At 49.9% G+C, this 23,432-nt stretch overlaps 1 protein-coding gene across 1 annotated transcript; it reads right to left on the bottom strand.

Moving 5' to 3' along the window:
- Positions 1 to 13,102: 13,102 nt before the first annotated feature.
- MED10 (mediator complex subunit 10) lies at positions 13,103 to 18,894 on the bottom strand. Its single transcript, XM_062212120.1, has 4 exons — positions 18,694 to 18,894; positions 18,198 to 18,281; positions 15,711 to 15,813; positions 13,103 to 13,754 (listed from the first exon to the last, which is right to left on the bottom strand). The coding sequence occupies exons 1-4, from the start codon at positions 18,813 to 18,815 to the stop codon at positions 13,656 to 13,658; spliced, it is 408 nt and encodes a 135-aa protein (XP_062068104.1). The 5' UTR covers positions 18,816 to 18,894; the 3' UTR covers positions 13,103 to 13,655.
- Between the last annotated feature and the right edge of the window lie 4,538 nt (positions 18,895 to 23,432).

The raw sequence follows: 23,432 nt of genomic DNA on the forward strand, positions 1-23,432 counted from the left end.
TGCTGAGACATGCAAGTCTTTTCTTCCAAAAAGCTGAAGAGGGTCCCATAGGACAAGCGAGAAGACGAGCCTGGCTCCCGTGTCCACTGCCCCCACAATCCAGTGTCTGCTCCAGGCCTGGGTCTCCACTCCTCCCCACCTCTGCTGGGTCACAGACACTGGGGGTGGGCAGTGGGCCTGGGAGATGGGACGCTGAGCTGGCCCCAGCTCTGCAAGGCCAGACCTGCTCCAGGGCCAGGGTTCTGGGTCAGCCAGCTGCTCCCCAAAAGGTGTGTCTGCCCAAGCCCTATGAACATGACCTTATTTAGAGAAGAGTCTGTAGATGTAAGTGGAAGCCTTGAGATGGGACCACCGTGGGTTTTCTGGGTGGACTCGGAGTTCAATGGCAAGTGTCTTTACAAGAGACCCAGAGGGGAGGAGAGGGCCATGTGAGGACGGGGCAGAGAGTGGCGCAACGCAGCCACAGGCCGGGGATGCAGGAGCCCCAGGACAGGAGGAGGTGGAGCAGACCCTCCCTGGAACCTGCAGAGGGAGCCGACCCTCTCCACACCTTGATTCCCACTTCTGGCCTCCGGAACTCAGTGCTTGTCTCAGCTGCCCCTGGAGACTCCCGGGCAGCGCCGCACAAGGCCTTCCCATTCCGAGGGTTCCTTCCGCAGAGGATGACCTCGGACCTCTGATGAGGGTGGCGGGAACCCTCCCGGAAGTCAGAACAGACACTGGGTCATCAGATAGTCTCTTAAATTTACTTTCCACAGCTGCTCTGCAAAATGTTTTGCAGGAGGATGACATTGTACCTGCAAAGTATTTGAAGAGTCTTGGATTAAACAGAGCTACCAAGATTGAGGTCCAAGTGCAAACTATTTTACCTTCAAAGGTCGACAGACACCCGGCCTCTTCGGTCCTAAATTCTGTGCTGTGTCCACCTGCTCAGGCACACACTCGGCACATTCACGACTTTGCTGTCCACAGCCCTGCAGGTGCTAGGTCTGAAGGCAAGAGGCCCACGAGGCTGCCCTCCTTCCAGGGGTCCAGGGGAAACACTTCCCCTCCTTCCCCACTTCCAGAGGCCCCCTGCGCACCTTACCCATGGCCCTTCCTCCCTCGCCACACCTCTGTCAGTCTGCCCTGCCCCCTGCACTCTGCACCCTTCCTCCCTCATGCCCTCCTGTCTCACTCTGGCCCTCCACCGTGGCTGCACTGGCCAGCTGGGTAAAGCAGGATCATCCGCCTTCTCAGATTCTTATCTTAGTGACATCTGCAAAGTCTCTCTGGCCACACAAGGTGACCTATTCACAGGTTCCAGGGACCAACACGGCATCTTCGAGGTTCTTTTTCTGCTGACCATGGTTATATATGACGAGTCAAGGACATGATAGGGGCAGCATAACAAAATAGGAAAAGCGATGGAAGACGTTACGTTAGGGTAAAATGAGAGAAACATGCTGAATATGAAGGCAGCGCTCAACTTCTGCTGGTTGGTTAAATGCTGCTAAGGATGAAGCCACAGGGCTGAGTCTAAGGGGCCTCCTGACACAGGTAGATGACCCAATGGCAAATCATGCATCCACCCGACCTTCCACAATAAAGACAACCTTGGGGGTTCTGCCCATGGTTACTCAGGTAGCCCCATAAAGTGCCACACCTCCCAGATTCCGCTTGGTCATGGGCATGAGAGGCAGGCAGCAGCCTGCATACCACGCTTGCTTTTTCAGATCACTCGCTCCTGGGACTCTCCTTCTCAGAACCCAGCATCCAGGCTGGAGAATCCTGACCCGGCCACTGAGCAGGGGCACAAGCAGGGAAACCACCTTGCAGCCAGGGGAGTGTGCCCCTCAGAGGTGCCAGCCCCACGGTGAGAGTCCCAGGTGAGGCTGGAGGAGCACACGGCCCCACACAGGCCAGACCACACCAAAGGGTCACAAGCAAACAACGAGTGGTGTGTAAGCCACCGAGGCTGGCTTGGCGAGAGATAACAGAAGTAACCACTTTCTATCTTCTGTTCTCCTGTGGCAGGGCTCAGCTGGGCGCCTCTCTGGCTACAGGCAGCTGTGGCCAGACGAGTCACCAAGGCCCCACTGTTTCCCATGTGGCCGGCAGCAGGACGAAGGTGCACAGGGCAGCTCCTCACTTGGCCCTGCCCACACAGGCCAGCAAGACTGTGGGTGAGAGAAGCATCTTCTAGCTGAGCTTTATGCTGGGCCTCTTAGAGCAGTTTTGTTTCTACTCTGATAGAAGAACTATTTGGCTTCTAATTTTTTCTAAGTAATACAAGAACACACATTTAAAAGTCTTTAGGGACTGGCACTGAGGAACAATGAGTTAAGCCACCATCTGCAGTGCCAGCATCCATATGGGCACCAGTTCAAGTCCCAGCTGCTCCAATTCTGATCCAGCTCCCTGCTAGTGCACCTGGGAAAGCAGTGGAGGATGGCCCAAGTGCTTGGGCCCCTGCACCTACATGGGAGACCTGGAAGAAGCTCCTGGCTCCTGGCTTCACCCTGGCTCAGCCCTGGCCATTGCAGCCATTTGGAAAGTGAACCAGAAGATGGAAGATACCTCTCTCTCTCTCTCTCTCTCTCTCTCTCTCTCACTCTTGCTCTCTCTAATTCTTTCAAGGAAATAAATAAAGCTTTAAAAAAGAATTTTTTGGTTAAAAAGAAATGAAAACTAGAAGTACAATAAGCCAATGATAATGCATGGTATATAATATTCTGTAGTTAATAGAGGCCTGGAGCAACTGGTAAATAGATTCCTAACTAACTAACTAACTCATGATAGTCATTTTAGGCCTAATGAAATGAGTACATGGCTGTGCCCTTTGTGGGCCAGCAACATTCTTCCCATAATAACAGGCAATAGTAAATGCACATGCAGATTTTCTGGAAACAGCTGAAACTTGGTCAGTAACTGTGCTGAGGCCCCGGACAGAGAAGAGGTGGACATGCCTATGAGCTCATTCCCCACCCGGGATGACCTGGGTGCAGGCAAACGGGGTGGACCAGAAGTCCCTGCCAACAGCCTGCCCTCACAGGCTCCATACAGGCTGAGGACTGAGGACTGATGGGCGCTCAAGGCCATTCGGAACTTTGTTTCATTTGCCCTGAAACCTGCAGGATGGTCTGGGAAGATCGTTTTACAGCCAGGCCAGTCAAGGTTCCAGTTGCTGAGCTCCTACCCCCCAGAATTCCCTTTGACAGAGTCGGGCCATTTGCTTAGTTTCATGAGCTCTGCCTGTGGCGGAGAGCCTGGGTGACATCAGGAACTTCTTGGTGGATACACTGGGAAGAAAGCGAAAGTGAGACTGCAACCTTCAACTTCTGTCTGGTCCCCAAATCGCTTACGATCTTTCCCTCCATCACAACGAGATCGACGGAAGACATCTCAAATACCCAGACTTCCTTGCTACGTGATTTGAGGCCAAATGCATGCATCTGTTCGCCCCGTAATTGGCTAATCGCTGACATTCCCGTTCTGTCTCAGGCAGGGTGGCAAGCGGAGGGCAGGTGAGTGAACAAGGTGGTCAGGCCAGGCTCCTGGCCACCACAGTGTTGGAGGCAAGACTTTTCCTCTAACTCTCGGTGCTTCACATTTACTGAACGCCAAAGGCAAGACGGACAGAAGGACCAGTGCTGGTGCTCAGAGAAACGCCCCGTACACCACAGCCTGAAAGACGGGGAGCAGGTACGGAGGGGAGGTGGAGCACAGGTATCTGGGAAGGCATGCGCCAGGTGGGCTGGGAGAATGGCTGGGACTGCCTAAAACGGCGAGGAAATGGAATAGTTAGGAGTGGCGGCGAGGGACAGGAGCAAGGGCGGGGCAACTGGGTGGAGGGTGGGGCCGCATGCTCAGGGCGGCGGGGTGGGTAGACACAGGGGGTCACTTGGCTGGGAAGGACATTGAGTCCAGCCACAGGCATGCTGTTCTGATGCTCCTGGGGGTGGCAATGTGGAAACAGGGAGCTGGGTAGTGCACATGGAAGATCACATAGGACTGTGTGGGTGGGTGTCAACAGATGAGCCCGCCCAGGCAGAGGGAGAATGGTCCTAGCCACTCTGTGGGAGTGTGCTGTTCACAAGTTGAGTGAGGTTGGGGCCGGCGCTGTGGCTCACTTGGCTAATCCTCCGCCTGTGGCACCGGAATCCCATATGGGTGCCGGGTTCTAGTCCCGGTTGCTCCTCTTCCAGTCCAGCTCTCTGCTGTGGCCCAGGAAGGCAGTGGAGGATGGCCCAAGTGCTTGGGCCCTGCACCCACATGGGAGACCAGGAAGAACTGCCTGGCTCCTGGCTTCGGATCAGCGTAGCTCCAGCCATAGCAGTCATTTGGGGGGTGAACCAACTGAAGGAAGACCTTTCTCTCTGTCTCTCCCTCTCACTGTCTGTAACTCTACCTCTCAAATAAATAAATAAAAAATCTTAAAAAAAAAAAAAGTCAAGCGAGGCAGGACCCATGCAGCTGCTCAGCCGGGAGGCGGCCCAGACTCACTGTTTGCACGAGGTTGTCAGTGTCCTGCAGAGATGGCCTTGGACAAACCTCCTCCAGGTAACAGCTTGGGTCACAGAGACCCAGACCTAATGTTACTGAACAAACTTCTTTTTAGAGTAATGTTTCTTGGTCCTCTTTCTTCTCAACAGATCTTCTTCATTCTCTTGTTTTTAACCACTGCATAAGAACTATCGAATGAATACACCATAATTTATCTAAGCACTGGCTGGAGCTTCAGCAGGCACCTCTGTGCTCAGCTAAGTAGCCCTTCGCTACCTGTGTACTAAGTATTCTCTTAGTTTCTCTTTCAAGTTGACGATTTTTTTTTAAACTCATATTGGTCTTTTTGTGCCCTTTTTTTTTTTAACGCTTCTATAACCAAGTGTATCAGTCTTTTCCATTGGAATTTCTTGGATTTGTGGCACAGCTAACAAGTTTAAAAAGTAGCACACCTGACAGTGGACATGGGCTGTCCATCACAGGTCTCCCTTAGAAACAGCAGCTCTGACACTCCCCACCCCCAGGACTCAGATTGCTGTCATCCTTATGTTTTTAATTAATTAATTTTTATGGAATACAATTTCATAAGTGCAACTTTAGGAATATAGGTATTCTCCCCTCCCACCCATAATCCCATCCCTCCTCCTCCTCCTGCTCCCCTTCCTAGTCCTATTCTCTGTTAAGATTCATTTTCAATTAACTTTGTACACAAAAGACCAACTCTATACTAAGTAAAGATTTCAAAAATTTGCACATGCAAAAAAAAAACTGCTTGAAAACAAGTTTTACTGTTTGTTTTAAAGATTTTTTATTTATTTATTTGAGAGGTAGAGTTACAGGCAGTGAGAGGGAGAAACAGAGAGAAAGGTCTTCCTTCCATTGGTTCAGTTCCCAAATGGCCACAACGGCCGGAGCTACGCCAATCCAAAGCCAGGAGACAGCTGCTTCTTCCAGGTCTCCCATGTGGGTGCAGGGACCCAAGGACTTGGGCCATCTTCCACTGCCCTCCCAGGCCACAGCAGAGAGCTGGATTGGAAGAGGAGCAGCCAGGACTAGAACCAGCGCCCTTAGATAAATTCCAGGGAGTGGGATGGCTGGGTCATATGGTAGATCTATATTCAGAATTTCTGAGGTATCTCCAAACTATCTTCCATAGTGGCTTTACCAGTTTTTATTCCCATCAACAATGGATTAGGATATCTTTTTCCCCACATCCTCACCAGCATTTGGTGTTTGTTGATTTCTGTATGAAAGCCATTCTGACTGGGGTGAGGTGAAACCTCGTTGTGGTTTTGATTTGCATTTCCCTGACAGCTAGTGACCCTGAGCATTTTTTCATGTGTCTGTTGGCCATTTGGATTTTCTCCTTTGAAAAATGCCTGTTTAAGTCCTTTGCCCATTTCTTCACTGGATTATTTGTTTTGGTGTTGTGGAGTTTCTTGACCTCTTTATATATCTGGTGGTTAATCCTTTATCAGTTGCATAGTTTGAAAATAATTTCTCCCATTCTGTGGGTTGCCTCTTCACTTTCCTGTTTCCTTTGTGGTACAGAAACTTTTCAATTTGATGTAATCCCAGTTGTTAACTTTGGCCTTGACTGCCAATGCCTCTAGGGTCTTTTCCAAGAACTCTTTGCCTGTGCCAATGTATTGCAGGGTTACCCCAATGTTCTCTAATAATTAGATGGTGTCGGATCATAGATTTAGATCTTTAATCCATGTTGAGTGGATTTTTGTGTAAGGTGTAAAGTAGAGATCTTGCTCCATACTTTTGCATGTTGAAACCCAGTTTTCCCAGCACCATTTGTTGAAGACACTGTCCTTGCTCCAGGGATTGGTTTTAGCTCCTTGGTCAAATATAAGTTGGTTATAAATGCTTGTATTGATTTCCAGTGTTTCTTTTTTGTTCTACTGGTCTATCTATCTGTTTTTGTACCAGTACCAGGCTGTTTTGATTATAACTGCCTTGTAGTAAGTCTTGGAAGTCTGGTATTGTGATGCCTCTGACTTTGTTTTTGTTGTACAGTATTGCTTTAGCTATCTGAAGTCTCCTGTGCCTCCATATGAATTTCAGCATCATTTTTTCCAGATCTGAGAAGAATGTCTTTGGTATTTTGATTGGTATCACATTGAATCTGTAAATTGCTTTTGGGAGAATGGACATTTTGGAGCCGGCACTGTAGCTCACTTGGCTAATCCTCGGCCTGTGGCACCAGCACCCTGGTTACTAGTCCTGATTGCTCCTCTTTCGATCCAGCTCTCTACTGTGGCCCAAGAGGGCAGTGGAGGATGGCCCAAGTGCTTGGGCCCTGCACCCACATGGGAGACCAGGAGGAAGTACCCAGCTCTCCTGGCTTCAGATTGGCGCAGCAGCGGCCGTAGCGGCCATTAGGGGAGTGAACCAATGGAAGGAAGACCTTTCTCTCTGTCTCTCTCTCACTGTCTATAACTCTCTCTTTCTCTCTCACTGCCTAACTCTGCCTGGCCAAAGAAAGAAAGAAAGAAAGAAAGAAAGAAAGAAAGAAAGAAAGAAAAAAGAATGGACATTTTGATAATATTGCTTCTTTCAATCCATGAACATGGAGGATTTTTCAATTTTTTGTATCTTCTATTTCTTTCTTTAATGTTTTGTAATTCTAATCACATAGATCTTTGACAACCTTGGTTAAATTTATTCCAAGGTATTTGTTTTTTTCCTGTAGCTATTGTGAATGGGATTATCTTAGAAACTCAATCTCAGCCTTGGCATTGTGTACACAAAGGCTGTTGATTTTTGTGCACTGACTTTATATCCCATTTTACCAAACTCTATGAGTTCCAGTAGTCTCTTGGTGGAGTCTCATGGATCCCCTATATATAGAATCACATCATCTGCAAACAGGGATAGTTTGACTTCCTCCTTCCCAATTTGTATCCCTTTGATTTCTTTTTCTTGCCTAATGGCTCTGGCTAGAACTTCCAGTACTGTATTGAACAGCAATGGTTACAGTAGGCATCCCTGTCTGGTACCAGATCTCAATGGGAATGCTTACAACTTTACCCCATTCAATAGGATGCTGGCTGTGGGTTTGTCATAAATTGCCTTGATTGTATTGAACAAATGTTCTTTCTACACCCAATTTTGCTTAGTTTTCATCATGAAGGGGTGTGGTATTTTGTCAAATGCTTTCTCTGCATCTCTTGAGATAATCATATGGTTTTTGTTTTTCAGTTTGTTAATATGATGTATCAAACTGATTGATCTGCAAATGTTGAACCATCCCTGCATACTAGGGATAAATCCCACTTGGTCCGGGTGAATGATCTTTCTGATGTGTCGTTGGATTTGACTGGCTAGAATTTTGTTGAGGATTTCTGCATCTGTGTTCATCAGGGAAATTGGTCTGTAGTTCTCTTTCTCTGTTGCATCTTTTCCAAGTTTAGGAATTAAGGTGATGCTGGCTTCATAGCAAGAATTTGGGAGGATTCCCTCCCTTTCGATTGTTTTGAACAACTTGAGAAAATTGTAGGTTTTTTTTTTTTTTTTTTTTTGGACAGGCAGAGTGGACAGTGAGAGAGAGAGACAGAGAAAGGTCTTCCTTTGCCGTTGGTTCACCCTCCAATGGCTGCTGCAGCTGGCGCACTGCAGCCAGCACACCACGCTGATCCAATGGCAGGAGCCAGGTGCTTATCCTGGTCTCCCATGGGGTGCAGGGCCAAGCACTTGGGCCATCCTCCACTGCACTCCCTGGCCACAGCAGAGAGCTGGCCTGGAAGAGGAGCAACCGGGACAGAATCCGGCTCCCCGACTGGGACTAGAACCCGGTGTGCCGGCACCGCAAGGCAGAGGATTAGCCTAGTGAGCCACGGTGTCGGCCATGGAGTTAGTTCTTTAAATGTCTGGTAAAATTCAGCAATGAAGCCATCCGGTCCTGACTTTTCTTTGTTGGGAGGGTCTTTATTACTGATTCAATTTCTGACTCGGTTATGGGTCTGTTTAGGTTTTCTATGTCTTCATGGCTCAATTTAGGTAGGTTGTATGTGACCTGGAATCCATCCATATCTTCTAGGTTTCCCAGTTTGTTTGCATACAACTCTTTGTAGTAATTTCTGATGATTCTTTTTATTTCTGTGGTGCCTGTTGTTATATTTCCTTTTTCATCTCTAATGTTATTTAGTTCTCCTCCTTTTTTTTTTGGTTGCTTGGATCAATAGTGTGTCAATTTTATTTATTTTTCAAAAAAACAGCTATTCCTTTGGCTGATCTTTTGTATTTTTTTATTCAATAATTTCATTCAATAATTTTAATTATTTCTTTTCTCCTACAAATTTTGGATTTGGTTTGCTGTTGTTTTTCTAGATCCTTGAGATGCATTGATAGCTCATTTGGTGCCTTTCCTATTTCTTAATGTAGGCACAAATTGCTATAAACTTTCTTCTTAACACTGCTTTTGCTCTATCCCAAAAGTTTTGATATGTTGTCATCTTGTTCCCCAAATTTTTTTATTTCTCTTTTGATTTCTTCTATGACCCACTGTTCATTCAGGAGCATGCTGTTCAGTCTCCATGTGTTTGCATATGCTCTAGGGATTCCTGAGTTGCTGATTTCCAGCTTCATTCCATTGTGGTCCAAGAAGATGCACAGTATGATTTCTATATTTTTGAATTTGCTGAGACTTGCTTTATGGCCTAGTATGTGGTCAGTCCTAGAGAAAGTTCCATGCACTGATGAGAAGAATGTGTGTTCTGCAACTGAAGGATGAAAAGTTCTGTAGATATCTGTTAGAACCATTTGGTCTATGGTGTCAATAAACTCTGCTGTTTGCTGGCTGATTTTCTGTCTGGTTGGTCTGTCATTGCTGAAACTAGAGTATAGAAATCCCCCATTACCACTGTATTGGAGTCTATGTCTCCCGTTAGGTCCCTTGTCAGTTCTTTTAAATACCCAGGTGCCCTGTAATTAGGTGCATATAAGTTTATAATAGCTACATCTTCCTGTTGAATTGATCCCTTAATCATTACATAGTGCCCTTCTTTGTCTCTTTTAACAGTTTTGGTGTTAAAGTCTATTTTATCTGATATTAAGATGACTACACCAGCTCTTTTTTGGTTTCTGTTGGCATGAAATATCTTTTTCCATCCTTTCACTTTCAGTCTGTGTGCATCTTTTTTGGTGAGATGTGTTTCCTGTAGGCAGAAAATAGATGGGCTTTGTTTTTTAATCCATTCAGCCAGTCTGTCTTTGAAGGTTTAAGGTTGAGGCCATTTACATGCAAGGTGACTATTGATAAGCAACGACATAGCACTGCCATTTTTCCAAAAATATTCCTATTTTTTACTTTGAATTTCCTTTAAACTTTGGGAGGTTTTCCTCCTTTAACTTCTTTTGTAGTGATGACAATGTTTCTGTATTTCTTTGTGCAGCACATCCTTAAGCATCTTTTGTAGGGCTGGACAGGTGGTGACAAATGTTTTTTTTTGTTTGTTTGTTTGTTTTTGTTTTTTTTTTGACAGGCAGAGTGGACAGTGTGAGACAGAGAGAAAGGTCTTCCTTTGCCATTGGTTCACCCTCCAATGGCCACCGCGGCAGGCGCGCTGCAGTCGGCGCACTGCGCTGATCCAAAGGCAGGAGCCAGGTGCTTCTCCTGATCTCCAATGTGGGTGCAGGGCCCAAGCACTTGGGCTATCCTCCCCTGCACTCCCGGGCCACAGCAGAGAGCTGGACTGGAAGAGGGGCAACCGGGACAGAATCTGGCGCCCCAACCAGGACTAGAACCCCGTGTGTCAGCGCCACAAGGCGGAGGATTAGCCTATTGAGCCGCGGCGACGGCCTGACAAATGTTTTCAATTCCTGTTTGTTATGGAAGATCTTCATTTCACCTTCATTCATAAATGAGAGCTTTGCAGGGTATAATATTCTGAGTTGACAGTTTTTTTCTCTTCAGACTTTGACTGTATCTCACCATTCTCTCCTAGCCTATAGGGTTTCTGATGAGAAATCTGCTGAGTCTACTCAGAAATGCTCTGAAAGTACTCTGGCATTTCTCTCGTGCACACTTTAGAATCTTTTCTTTGTTTGACTTTGGTGAGTTTGATTACAATGTGTCATGGTGAAGATCTTTTCTGGTCATGTCTATTAGTTCTGTGTGCTTCCTGTACTTGGATGTCCCTTTCTTTCTCCAAATTAGGGAAGTTTTCTGTTGTTATTTCACTAATAAGGCCTTCTAATCCTCTCTTTCCACACCTTCAGGAACTCCTAGAACCCGTAAGCTGGGTCATTTAATGGTATCCTGTAGATTACCAACAGTGTTTTCAGTTTTCTAATTTCTTCTTCTTGTGTTTGGGCTGACTGTACACTTTCCTGTGCTTTGTCTTCTAAGTCAGATATTCTTTCTTCTGTTTTACCAGTGCTGTTGTTAAGGCTCTCCACTGTATTTTTTATTTGTTCTATTGAATTCTTAATTTCATTTTGATTTCTCTTTAAGATCTCAATTTCGTGGGAGAAATTTTCTTTCATGTCCTGTACGGATTTCAGTAGTTAGTGCATTTGCTTCTGATTACTTCCATGTAATCTTATGATCAATTTTTTGAATTCCATCTCTAGCATTTCTTCAATCTCATCACCTTCACAATCTAGTATTGAAGTGTTGTGTTCTTTTGGGGACATCATGTTGTTTTTCTTATTCTTGTTTCTTAAATTAGTGCGTTTATTATTCAGCATTTGTGGAAATACTCGTTGGTTTGTTTTTTTGCTGTGGTGGCGTTTATCTTTGTATTATGCCTCTGTAGATAAGTGGAGTGAATATCTAGAGGCATGAGGTGGGTGTGGCCATGGATCTCTGTTCAGTTCTCCAGGGTGAAGGACATGTCTAAGGCAACACACTCAGTTTTGGCACAAGTCTTTTTTTTTTTTTTTTAAATCAGAAGGGAGGTTTATTCTACTCAGCTGAGCTGCTCTCCTCCAAGGAGACCAGTTCCTGAACACTAACCCCAGTGGGTATAATATTCATCCGCTCTGTCCCAAGGACCACACAAAGGATCTGTGCAGTCTTCAGTGTGAGCTCAGATTCCCCAGCAGTGTCCCTCACCAGGTAACCAGGATGCCCTGAGCATGTGGAGTGGTGACTGCCCAGAGTTCCAACCACACCATGAGTCCTCCCACCAGCCCCATAAGTTCTCCCCACCAGAGTCAGAAGTCTCCATCAGCTGGTTGCTGGGCACGGACACAAACCGGCTCAGATGTTACATAGTCCAAAATGGCACCTGCTCTATCAGCCTGTTACAGGACACTGTTGTAAGGTGATCGGGGTGAAACTTGTCCCTCTTTTTCTCCTCTAGTTTGGCAGGTACAGTCTCCTCCACGGGGCTCCAAGCCAGGTTCCCTCTGGGCTCTTCTTGCAGCTCTATCACCAGTGGCTTGAGCTGCTGCAGTCTGGTCTCACCAATGCTGGTGCGGAGGCTCTCGCCTGCTGGAGTCCTGGGTTGTGGGCATCCACACCCTCCCTGTAAGTCCAGCTTGTCCCTCTAATTTGCATAGTTCCCTCTGCAGTTTTCTCCTTAACTCTTTCCTGAGACTACACTCTCTCCACTTTTTTAAAACTATCTTCTAGACTAGAGCAGTGAGCTCCCTCCCTAATCCACCATCTTGAAACTCTCTCCTGGTGTCATCCTAAAGAGACAACAGGGAGGACACAGCATAGAGGTGGCTACCCACAGGCCAAGGACATAGATGTCAGAAGAAACCAACTCTGAAGCTACCTTCACCCTGGACTTCCAGCTACCACAACCATGAACAAGTAAGTCTGCTGCATGAGCTACCCATTCTGTGACACCTGTCACAGTAGCCTCAGACCAAAGCAGGCCCAGAATCGCTGGGAGGCAGCAAATTAACAGGGCACCTGCCCATCTAAGGAGCCAGACCAGGCATCATGACGCAGGGGACTGCAGGTCAGCCCTGGGACGCACTGTACCGGCACCAGCTTGGGTTCAGGAGCAACGCGGCTCTCTAGGTTCCCCCAGCCCTGCTCGATCAGGAGCTACAGCTGAGCAGAACCTACTCTCCACCCCAATCTGTAAGCTCACCTCATCAGTAAGGCTGAGTTCTTCAGCATTTGTTACAGCCTCTACAAAGAAGTTAGAGGAAAAACCAGAACGCTGCCATGTGCGTTAATTTCTTCTTAAATGCCTGGAAAAGAAATTTTACTATGAATTTTTTTTAAAGATTTATTTATTTATCTGGAAGGCAGAGTTAAAGAGAGAGAAAGGCAGATAGAGAGGTCTTCCATCCGCTGGTTCACCCCCTAAATGGCCGCAATGGCCAGAGCTGCGCTGATCTGAAGCCAGGAGCTTCTTCTGGGTCTCCCATGTGGGAGTAGGGGCCCAAGGACTTGGGCCATCTTCTACTGCTTTCCTAGGCCATAGCAGAGAGCTGGATTGGAAGTGGAGCAGCCGGGATTCAAACCAGTGCCCATATGGGATGCCGGCGCTTCAGGCAGCAGCTTTACCTGCTACGCCACAGCGCTGGCCCTGCCTATGACTCTTACTAGCACTCTGTAAAGGTAATAATCGTCTGTGTTTATAAGATACACTCTACCTTCCTGTAAAAATGCTATACAAATGATTACACAGAATAAACCAAATAAATACTTCAGGACTTTATTATATGATAATCTCATTGAAATCATGAAAACATGGTTGCAGTTAACACATTCTTTATGTACCACCCTTGAAAAATTAAACTACAAAGCCAACTGAAGTACTTCCCACAGTAAACCCACTTTTTATTTTGTTTTCAATTTTTTCTTTTCTTCTTTTCTTTGTCTGGTTTTCTGACACCATCACAGAAAGGAACGGAAAGAGTCCACAGAAAAAACAGCATCAAGTGGAAGCTGAAAGCTTTAATTTTCCAGTCCTAACAACTGCAGGGCGCACCTTCCTGTGCCCTGCGTGCGCACAGAGAACGAGAGGTCCCGCCCCGCGAGCAGGAGCCACCAGGCTGAGGGCTGCAGGGGCAGCTGGGGCTCAGCCCCTGCCCTCCTCTAGCCCCACCATCCCACAAAGGCAAACGGCAGGGACGGAGAAGCCAGGGGCAGAGCTGGGGCCCAGGCCCCGTTGCAGCCACGGCCTCACGCTGGTCCACAGGCACGGTGATTCAGAGGACTCGGAGGGATGCACCCCAAGGGCACGAGGCACTTAGGAGGGGGGGTGATCTTCCCCCCGGATGCTTCGATACTTAGCCATGTCTTCCGGAAATACTTTAGAAAGCTCTTGAATCAACAGGCTTTTAAATTTCTATAAAGAAAAATATACACCGTCAAAATATCTTCGCTTATGACTCCTCATCCGAGTTATAGACCAGCACACCCCCTCCTCCCCGGGGAGCCCACCCACTCAACAAGACCCCCTACAAGAACGGAAGCCAGGCTCCTTCCCCTGGAGCTGAGGGTCCTGGCTGCCTGCTCGCCTTGCCTCCCACAAACGCTAACCGAGGTGAGCCCAGCACAAGATCACACACAATCGTGTTCAGGGCACGTGAGCAACTACCTGAAACAGGAACACGCGTCTGCAAACAACTTCTTTCCTCTTGGCTCAAGTGAGAAGCAGCAAGGACCTCTTGCAGAGAGCCAGCCACACAGAGGGAAGTGACTTTTGTAGCCAGTGTGCACAACAGGACTTAGCCACTATCAGCGGGACCACCACAAGCTCACTGTACCCACAGCGCTTCCAGGAAAGCTTTCTCTATTCCTAGTGCTGAAGCCTCCTACCCCTGCTCTAACCCAGCTCAATGCCTGCCAGCATCACAAACCTTTGTTTCTCATGCGCCATCCCATAAACACACAGCACAGACGGAGACATGGAAACGTGCGGCATTGCAAAGGGGCTCCTCCCTCCAACGCGACACAGATACTTAGGTTTAACTACCTGGCCCACCAGGCAACTGTCAGCCACAGAGTGCGGCGTGAGACCTTCCCAGACCTCTGATGTGCGCACCACTGCCATCAGTGCACCCCTGCACTGCCCAGGGGGGCCCTGAGCTTGGCGAAACCTGGTGGAACTGAAGCCGCGTGCCTCGTGGAGCAACCACTGTGCTCATGGACAAAGGTGGTTTCTGCTGGACACAACTCACTCGTCTTTCTCAGCCATAACGAAACCATCAACAGCTTCACAACGGGTGCTGCTGAAAAGCTCTCGGGACACCCTGAAGGTGACACTGAGTTCGATGACTGCTCAATCCCAAAGTGAACAAGGAGAGATGAAGCCACAGGTGCCACACGGCCGACCTGGACAAAGCATCCTATGCAGGGCCTGCCAGTTGGCACCTACAGCACAGCCAGGCAGGGCCCTGGGAAGCCCTGCCTACACAGCAGACAACACCGAGCACACCGTCTGTGCCAGCCTGGCCTGGGGACGTGAGCCACTGGATACCAGCAGGACACCCAAGGCCCTGCTGACCCAGAAATAGGTGGCCACGGGGAAGACAGGGCAGACAAGGAAAGGAAAAGGGGGAGTCTGACCAGCGCTGTCCAGCACAGAGGCAGCAGCAAAGGCTGGTCAGAGGCCTCTGACCTGAGGGTAAAACCAGCGGAGCCTAGGAGACAGCACACTGTGGCCTGGCTGGGCAAGTGGTGAGCGCTGGGCGGGAGAGGCAGGCGAGCCCCGCTGCAGGCCGAGATGCACGTCATCGCCTGGCGACAGGCCATGGAGATGGAAACAAAGCAAGAAAGCAGCAACCTGAGCCTCATTTGGGTCAAGTTCAAAAAGTGACGTCTTTTACACACAGAGCTCCTCAAGTCTCCTGGAAGACCAAAATGGAGGAAGCTGTCTGGAGACAGTACGAGGGAGTGGGCAGGTCAGATGCGAGGGACGGACAATGGAGAAAGACAAGAAAATAAGCCTTCCAGAACCATCTAATCAAATAACCATCATTACAGAAAAGCTTTCAACCACAGGAATCAATAAAGAAATACAACAGAAACCACCAATACAATCCAAGTGCCAACCTGAGAAACAGACAACGGACACTGTCACAAAAAGTAACCTGGATCTCCTTAAAAGTGAGGCTACCATTGGTCATGCTTTTGATGCTACCACACGGCTAACTGACAACTGAACTTTACTCATTATCCAGGACACATTCAGAACTCTCAAGCGTGTGATGTCATAAAGAAGGCGATGTTCGCCCAAGCGTGGAACAAGGACAAAGTCAATCGGCACAGCTGCCGAGTATCTCTTCAACGCGAGTCTTACCTTCATCGTGTCAATCTTGCCTTTAACTTGTTCATTTTTGGCTAGAGCCCTCTCCAGGCACTCTTTGGTGTAGAGTTGGGGGTTTCGACCTTGATCTATGTATCTGGAAACATGAAATATCTCAATTAACACTCTCATGGCTGACACTTACTCTCAGTTTTCTGGAAACAACAGCAAAAAACAAAAAATACTCATAGGCTAGCTACCTATAACCTCACATGGGCCTACTCTGGTGAAACTGAGTCCAAGAACCAGGAAAATTAAGAGCCTTCAGGGTCGCTGCTGTGGTGTGGTAGGCTAAGCCTCCACGCGCAGCACCGGGATCACATATGGGCACCAGTTCATGTCCCAGCTGCTCCTCTCCCAATCCAGCTCTCTGTTATGGCCTGCGAAAGCAGTGGAAAATGGCTCAAGTGCTTGGGCCCCTGCACCCAACTGGGAGACCAGGAAGAAGTTCCTGGCTTCTGATCGGCTCCGCTCTGGCCGTTGCGGCCATTTGGGGAATGAACCAACAGATGGAAAACCTTTCTCTCTGTCTCTCTCTCTGTCTGTAACTGTACCTCTTAAATAAATCAATAAATAGAGCCCTCATTTAGAGGCTGGCATTGTGGTACAGCAAGTTAAGCTGCAGCCTGCCATGCTGACATCCCATAGGAGCACAGGTTCAAGTCCCAGCTGCTCCATTTCCAATCCAGCTCTCTGCTAACATGCCAGGGAAAGCAGAGGATAATGGTCCAAGTACTTAGGTCCCTTCCACCCACGTGGGAGGGAGTTCCAGGCTCCTGGCTTTGACCCAGCCAGCCCAGCCCAGGCCACCACAGCCATTTGGGTAGTGAACCAGTGATGGAGGATCTCTCTCTCTCTCTCCCTTTCTACTTTTAAAAGATTTTTTTAAGATTTATTTATTTACTTATTCATTTGAAAGTCAGGGTTACAAAGAGAGGGAGAAACAGAGAGGTCCTCCATCCACTGGTTCACTCCCCACATGGTCACAATGGTCAGGGCTGGGCTAGGCTGAAGACAGGAGCCAGGAGTTTCATCTGGGTCTCCCACATGGGTGCAGGGACTCAAGCACTTGGGCCATCCTCCACTGCTTTCCCAGGCCATAGCAGGGAGCTGGATTAGAAGTGGAGCAGCCAGGATTCAAATCAGTGCCCACACACGATGCCAGTGCTGCAGACAGTGGCTTAACCTGCTGTACCACAGCAATGGCCCCTAAATAAAGCCCTCATTTCAGTACGGACAATCTAACCTCACGTTCTTCTGACAGCTTGCTTCACAAGCCGTTCTACTCCACGTGACTGCATTTGTATTATTCCACATGCCCTCACGCTACTGCTTTCTGATGCTCTCATACCCTGTAAGGTAAGGCAGCTCTCAACAAACAGAGAAACTAAACACGGGCCACGTTCAGGGCCTCCACAGTCCGAACCCTGAGCCTGGGTGACACGGGAGGGCCCAGCGAGGACGTGGCTTCCCCTCCAGGGGCCCCATCGCTTCGGAAGCCTTGGTGGAGGAGCTTCCTGGGCTACAGAGGGGAAAGCACAGAGGAACCACAGGCAGACGCGGCCCAGCCCCAGCAGGCCCAGCACTGTTTCCCAAGACAGTCCACTGCTTCAGAAGGGAGGTGCGGGGCTCGACTCCACTCTGCCCAGTCTAGCTACGTGACCGCAAGACAACGCTCTCCAACTGTCTTTAACAAGGACACAGCTGTTTCTTGAAATGTTCAACACTTCTACCCAAAACAGGCGCATTATCCTGAAGATTTCATAAAACACATAGCCTAGAGCAATAAAATACCTTTGTGTTACCAAAAGTAGGCCACTCGCCCACTTCTGTGCCCTACAGAAAACTAAAATTATGACTGAGCTAGAACTCAGTTATTCATTATGGGAAAAAAAAAAGTTAAACCACCAAGCCAAATTTATTTGGGGTTATTTGCTGAAGCAAAAAAAAAAAAAATCATTTCATGTTACATATTCTGTTAAATGACTGTAAATTGTATGGAAATTTGATAAAGAGCAAAATAAATACATCAAAAGTTCAACAAATGCTATTTTATTTTGATGTTTTTGAAATGACATGATGAAAGAAGCAAAATTACAGTTAATTTTTGTCCATTTCTTGAGAAAAACAAAAAAGCTGACAGGCTCAGAGGCCAGGGTTGATCCTCTGATCCCCAAGAACTGGGCTCCTCAAAGGCGCAGAGCGAAATCCCCGGGGCCGAAGCCCAGGGTGTGGCTCTACGGTGTCTGGAAAAGCGCGAGCCGACAAGGCCCTGGGGCCCGGAGGGCCGTCCACGCTGCACCCTGACCCCGGTCTGCAGCGGAGTCCAGCCGCTCCTGTGGGAACCAGGCGTGCACCCATCTGTCCCTTCGCCCACCCCCTTCCCTGTCCCTAAGCGATCGCTCCCATCAGCCCCCCCGCCCCCTCCCAGGCCTCAGGGGTCCCCGGCACCGCCGCCCCGGAGACCAGAGCGACACTTACTCGAAGACTTCCAGCGGCACGGTGATGTCGTGCAGCTGCTGCCGGCACTTGTCGATATCCTGTAGGCCAGTGACGATGAAATTCCTAGGGCCGGGCAGACAGGGGGCTTCAGGCGCGCGCTCCGCCCGGCCGGCCCCGGGCGCCCAACGCCCCTCTCCCTTCCCCACGCGAACCCGCCCACCCAGAGGCTCAGACGGAAGCTCCGGGCTTCCCTCGGGCGCGCCCGGAGCTGCAGGCCGCGGCCCCGCCGGCCTGGCGTCGCTCGCTCCTCGCCGGACGCGCGGCTGGCCCCGCGGCCCGCAGCGGCCATCACCCGCAGGGCGCTGCACCGGCCCCGCGACCCGGGTGCCCCGGCCCCGGCCAGCGCGGCGGTGCCTCCGCGCGACGGCGAGGGCCGGGCCGCGACCACGGCTCCCAGCGGGCGCTCGAGAGGCGGTTCCGGCCAGGTGGCGCAGCCGGCCCGGGCCTGGACCCCCGCGCCCCGGGCGCCGCTCACAGCTTCTGGTTGAGCCCGGCCTGGCTGCTTGGCTGGAAGTCGCTGACGATGATGCCGAGCTGCCGGATGTTCTCCACGAACTTCTCCAAGTGCTCCTCCAGGTGATCAAACTTCTCCGCCATCGCCCCGACCCGAGAGCAACTCCGCGCCCTCGGCCGGCACCGCCCCGGCAGCGCCCGGCTCTCCCACTTCCTACTTCCGCCCGGGTCCCCGCCCCTTCCGTTTCCTCCGGGTCCAACGCGCGGCTGTCGGGGGCGGGGCCTGAGTGCTGGGGCGGGGCAGGCGGCCGTGGGCGTGGCCGGCCCGCCCGGATGGGGCGGGGCCTCGGGCGTGGGTGGGGCGGGGCCTCGGGCGTAGGCGGGGCGGCCGGCTGTGTCCCCGGACTGCAGGTGCAGGCTGCGCCTCCCGTCCCATAGGCTGTGTGGAGCCTGGAAGTGGGAAGCCGGCTTGGACAGCCTAAATGAAGGCGTCAGTTCAAAAAATAGTCAGTGGATAAATAAGTGATCAAGAAATCGCATGCCCAGAAATATCCAGAAAGGAGTGAGGCTGAGAAAGAGGATGAAAGCGAATACGGAGCCATTCGTTCTCCAGCTGCCCTAGGAGCTGGGAAGATGAACGACAGAGAAGGCTGGGGATTGAAAGACGAATCCGGCAGACGCGCCGGGGGCAAGCCCCCTGTGTTGGCAGCCAGGGAGGGGCCGCAGTGAGGTTGCAATGACTCTTGGGACGCCCAAAACCTAGCCTGAGAAACACCAGGACAGAATGAATCCCAGACTACGAGTAAACTAGCCAGGGGGGCTAGAGAGAGGCGGGAGCCCCGGAAGCTCCCGACGCTGCTTTCTGTAAATCACTGAGAAATGGATTCAAACCGCCCCAGAAGCTTCCAGAGGCCAGAGAAATAGGAAACAGCCCAGCTCGTAACTTGGATGGGAACAGACAAGGCCAGTGCAGGAGAAAATATAGGTCGCCGTCCCTCATGAGAATAGATGCAAAGATCCTAAATAAGATATTAGCAGATGGGGGTGGGTGTCGAGGCACCGTGGGTTATATGCTGCCTGGGATACCTGCATCCCATATAGGAGTGCTGGTTCAATTCCCGGCCTCTCCGCTTCTGACCCAGCTTCCTGCTATTGCATCCTGGGAGGCGGCAGGTGCTGGCTAAAGTGTCCGGGCCCTTGTTACCCATGTGGGAGACCTGGATGGAGTTCTGGGCTCCTGGATTCAGCTGTTGAGGATGTCTGGGGGAAGGTCTCCGTCTGTCTGTCTCGGAGTGGGTGCTGCTGCCTCCTGTCACCTGGCATAGGCTCCGATTCTCAGACCAGGTTACACTGAGATCTGCACTGCTGTGCCCATCCCCCCGGGTTGTCCCCTCCTGGGTCTTGGCTCCCTGTGATCGTTGAGGTGGGCCCCTTGTGTCGGCTCCGTGAGGATGCTGTGACAGGACCACAAACCCGGAGGCTGGCCCAGCACACGTACGACCTCAGGGTGCCTCACCCTGGAAGGCCACGGTCGGGTGTCAGCTGTTGGGGTGTGGGCTGACCTCTTCTGCTCCAGGGCTCCCCTGGCTCCGGTGCTGCCTGAGATCCTGCTGTTTCCTGGTTTGCAGAAGCATCGCTCAGTCTCCACCTCCCTCTTCCCATGCCTTTCTCCCTGGGTTCGTGTCTGTGTGCAAATTTCCCCTTCTTATAAGCTCCGACTCATGCTGGGTTAGGGTTATTTTGGCTGGGTTACCTCCAAGAAGACCCTGTCTCCAAATAGGGTGGTGGGGTTTGGGGCTCCGACATGGCTCCACCCATAGCTCCCAGCTCAAGAGCGCTGGCACATGGCACACGCGCTGCGGCCACAGGACAGGGTCGTGACGAGTGTGAGTATGGTACAAGTCCCTACGCCCTCGTGATTTGAGGTTCATCAGCTCCAATCTTCATTTCCATCAACTTGCTCCTTCCCTTCCTATTGTCATCAGCCAGAGTGAGAAGAGAAATAGAAGGTCCCAAAGCCTTCTATTATTTTTAAGATTTATTTATTTGAAAGGTAGACTTACAGATGAAGAGTGAGAAACAAAGATCTTCCATTCTATGGTTCACTCCCCAAATGGCTGGGACTGAGCCAGGCCAAAGCCAGGAGCCCAGAACTCCTTCCAGGTCTTCCACACGGGTGCAGGGGCCCGAGCGCTTGGGCCACCTTCTGCTGCTCTCTCAGGTACATTAGCAGGGAGCTGGACTGGAAGTGGAGCAGTCAGGACTCCAGGCGCCGCTATGGGATACTAGTGTCTCGGGCGGTGGCTTAACCTGCTGTGCCACAGCGTTGTCACCAGTGAAGTCTGACTTTCAAAGCCATCCCCAATGGAGCCACTGAGGTCCTCTGGGCACACAAGGCTTTCCAGCCACTTCTAAAGCACTCGTCTCCCAGTTATCCAAAACCACGGCTCCACGGACTATTGTCCTATCCTGAAACCAAAGCATTTCAAACCCACTTAAACCGGTGTTGAAATTCTCTGTCCACCCTCAAACAGCTAAGTGGTGCTACTTTTTCCTTTAGTTAGCATCCTAAACGCTGTCGGCTGGTTTGGAGAAACACTCGACAATTTAAGCACTCCAGGGCTGGAATGTAAATGAAATTAAGCTGGAAAATCCCAGCAGGTCAGAAGGCGTTGCTGCTAGGAAGCCGGGGGCAGCAAGCCGGCAGAGCAGGCTGACCGTGTGCCGGTCACCTTGCCTCCCCTGCGGCACTGGGAAATTTCCGCCCTTGTAACGCTCTGTGACCTTGGACTCCAGGCTGTTGCCCTTCCTTTCTTCATTTTCATTCCCATCATTATTGCTCTGTCAGCACCCAGAGCCCTTCGTGATGCATTTGAAACATGTTTTTGCCATCCAGTCTAATTTATTCTAAGAATCAGATTCAGCTTAAGTCTCAAAAAAATGCAGCTACCCTCAAAGAGGGCGGAACAGCTGCTTTCTGCTTTTCACTTTGTGTATTTTCAGCACATTAGCGGTTCCCGCCGACAGGAAGATCTGCAACTCTGTCGCCTAGAGGATGATGGTGGTGGTGAAGAGGAGGAGGACGACAATATCTGACATTTTTCTGAGCGTATTATATAGATTACCTCATTGACTATAACCCTAAGAGGAAGCCGCTATAATTTCTACCACATATGGTCAAATGTAAGCCAAAACTGTTTCCCTAAATAGAGGAGCGGGAGGCGGGACCACTCCTGCTGGTAGAGAACGCTGACACTGTTTTTCTCAAGGGCCACACTGTCCCAGGGATGCTCTACGTTAGGTTCCCTGGGAGGGGTCTTCAGCCTAGGAGCTAAGACACCCCACGTTCCTGATCAGAGTGCTCGGGTCTGACTCTTAGCCTTGACTCCCAACTCCAGCTTCCTGCTAATGTGGTCCCTGGGAGGCAGCCTTGACATCTCAGGTGGTGGGGTCGGTGCCATGCACCTGGGAGACACGGTTTGAGTTCTGGCGCCTGGCTTCAGGCATTCGGCAAGTGAACCAGCAGGTGGAAGTGTGCTTCTATCTCTCTCTCCCTGACTCCCTCTCTCAAATAAAAATGAGGTTTCCCCTCCATTCTGTTACACTGACATATGAAAGCACATGACTTGTGCAACAGAAAATAAAATATGTTTTATTATTATATTATAAAAGTATTATAATTATAAAATTATTATGTTGTTATAAGAACAAGCATTGAGAAATGGTAACATTTCTATTTCCTTATACACATGTAGTAGCTGTAACTGTACATGGAGTTCTGTGTAATGTGCCTGTGCGATCAAGATTTCAAGTGCAAACCGATGAGATTACCTTACTGCCTGCATATTGGCACGGGAACCAATCACATGCAGTTGACTTTTGTTATCAAGTTTTTGTTTAAAATCTGCCACAAGTTCAAAAGACAAAGCAGAGTAGCCTTACAGAAACAGGGGTAAGATGAGACCGTGAACTCCTTGCAAGCTATGTGCACAGAGAAATATAATCAACTTTTTCAGACTTCATAACCATTTCACCTTGCTGGTTCCTCCAGCTCACTCTTTAAGTCCTGGTATCTCACAGCCCGTTGTACAGTCAATGACGTTCAGCTGAAACTGAGATTGTGTTCAGAACCCCCGAGGGAAACGAGCCTGCCCGAGTGTGCTCTCCTCATTGTGCTGATTCACAAAACCAAGTCTTGCCTTGCAGAAAACCATGGAGCGCGTGGGTCTGAACACCTGCTCCGTGGTGATCAGGAAGACAGATAACCAGGAAGCCATCCAGCAAGGAGCATCTGAAATAAGCAGAGAGAAAGCAACTTGTGCCAGAAAACTAAGTGCAAATGCGCTGAAACTGTTCAATGTGGAATCTCACAGGGACCGTGATCCAGGTCTCCGCCGCCCTGAGCAAAGACGTGGCTATTAACGTCCAGGTCGTGGGAACTTGGTTAATTTCCTTCGCATTCTAGAAGGGGCTGTGGTTGTGTTAGTCCACGACCCAGGGGCAGCAGATCTCAAAATGGGATTAAATGCGTCCGGCCCAGGTAAAACAGCCAGTACCCATAACCATTATTAGCTGATTTGAAAGAGAGAGAGAGAGAGAGAGAGAGAGAGAGAGAGAGATCCATCCTCCATCTGCTGGTACAGCTTCCCAAGTGGCTGCAATGGCCTGGATGGGCCAGGCCAAACCCAGGAACTCCATCCGGGTCTCCCTCGTGGGCAGAATCCCAGGCTCTCAGACCATCTCCACTGCAGATTCTCGGGA

This window comes from Lepus europaeus, chromosome 15 (assembly GCF_033115175.1).
Source record: "Lepus europaeus isolate LE1 chromosome 15, mLepTim1.pri, whole genome shotgun sequence".
NCBI classification, from domain to species: Eukaryota; Metazoa; Chordata; class Mammalia; order Lagomorpha; family Leporidae; genus Lepus; species Lepus europaeus.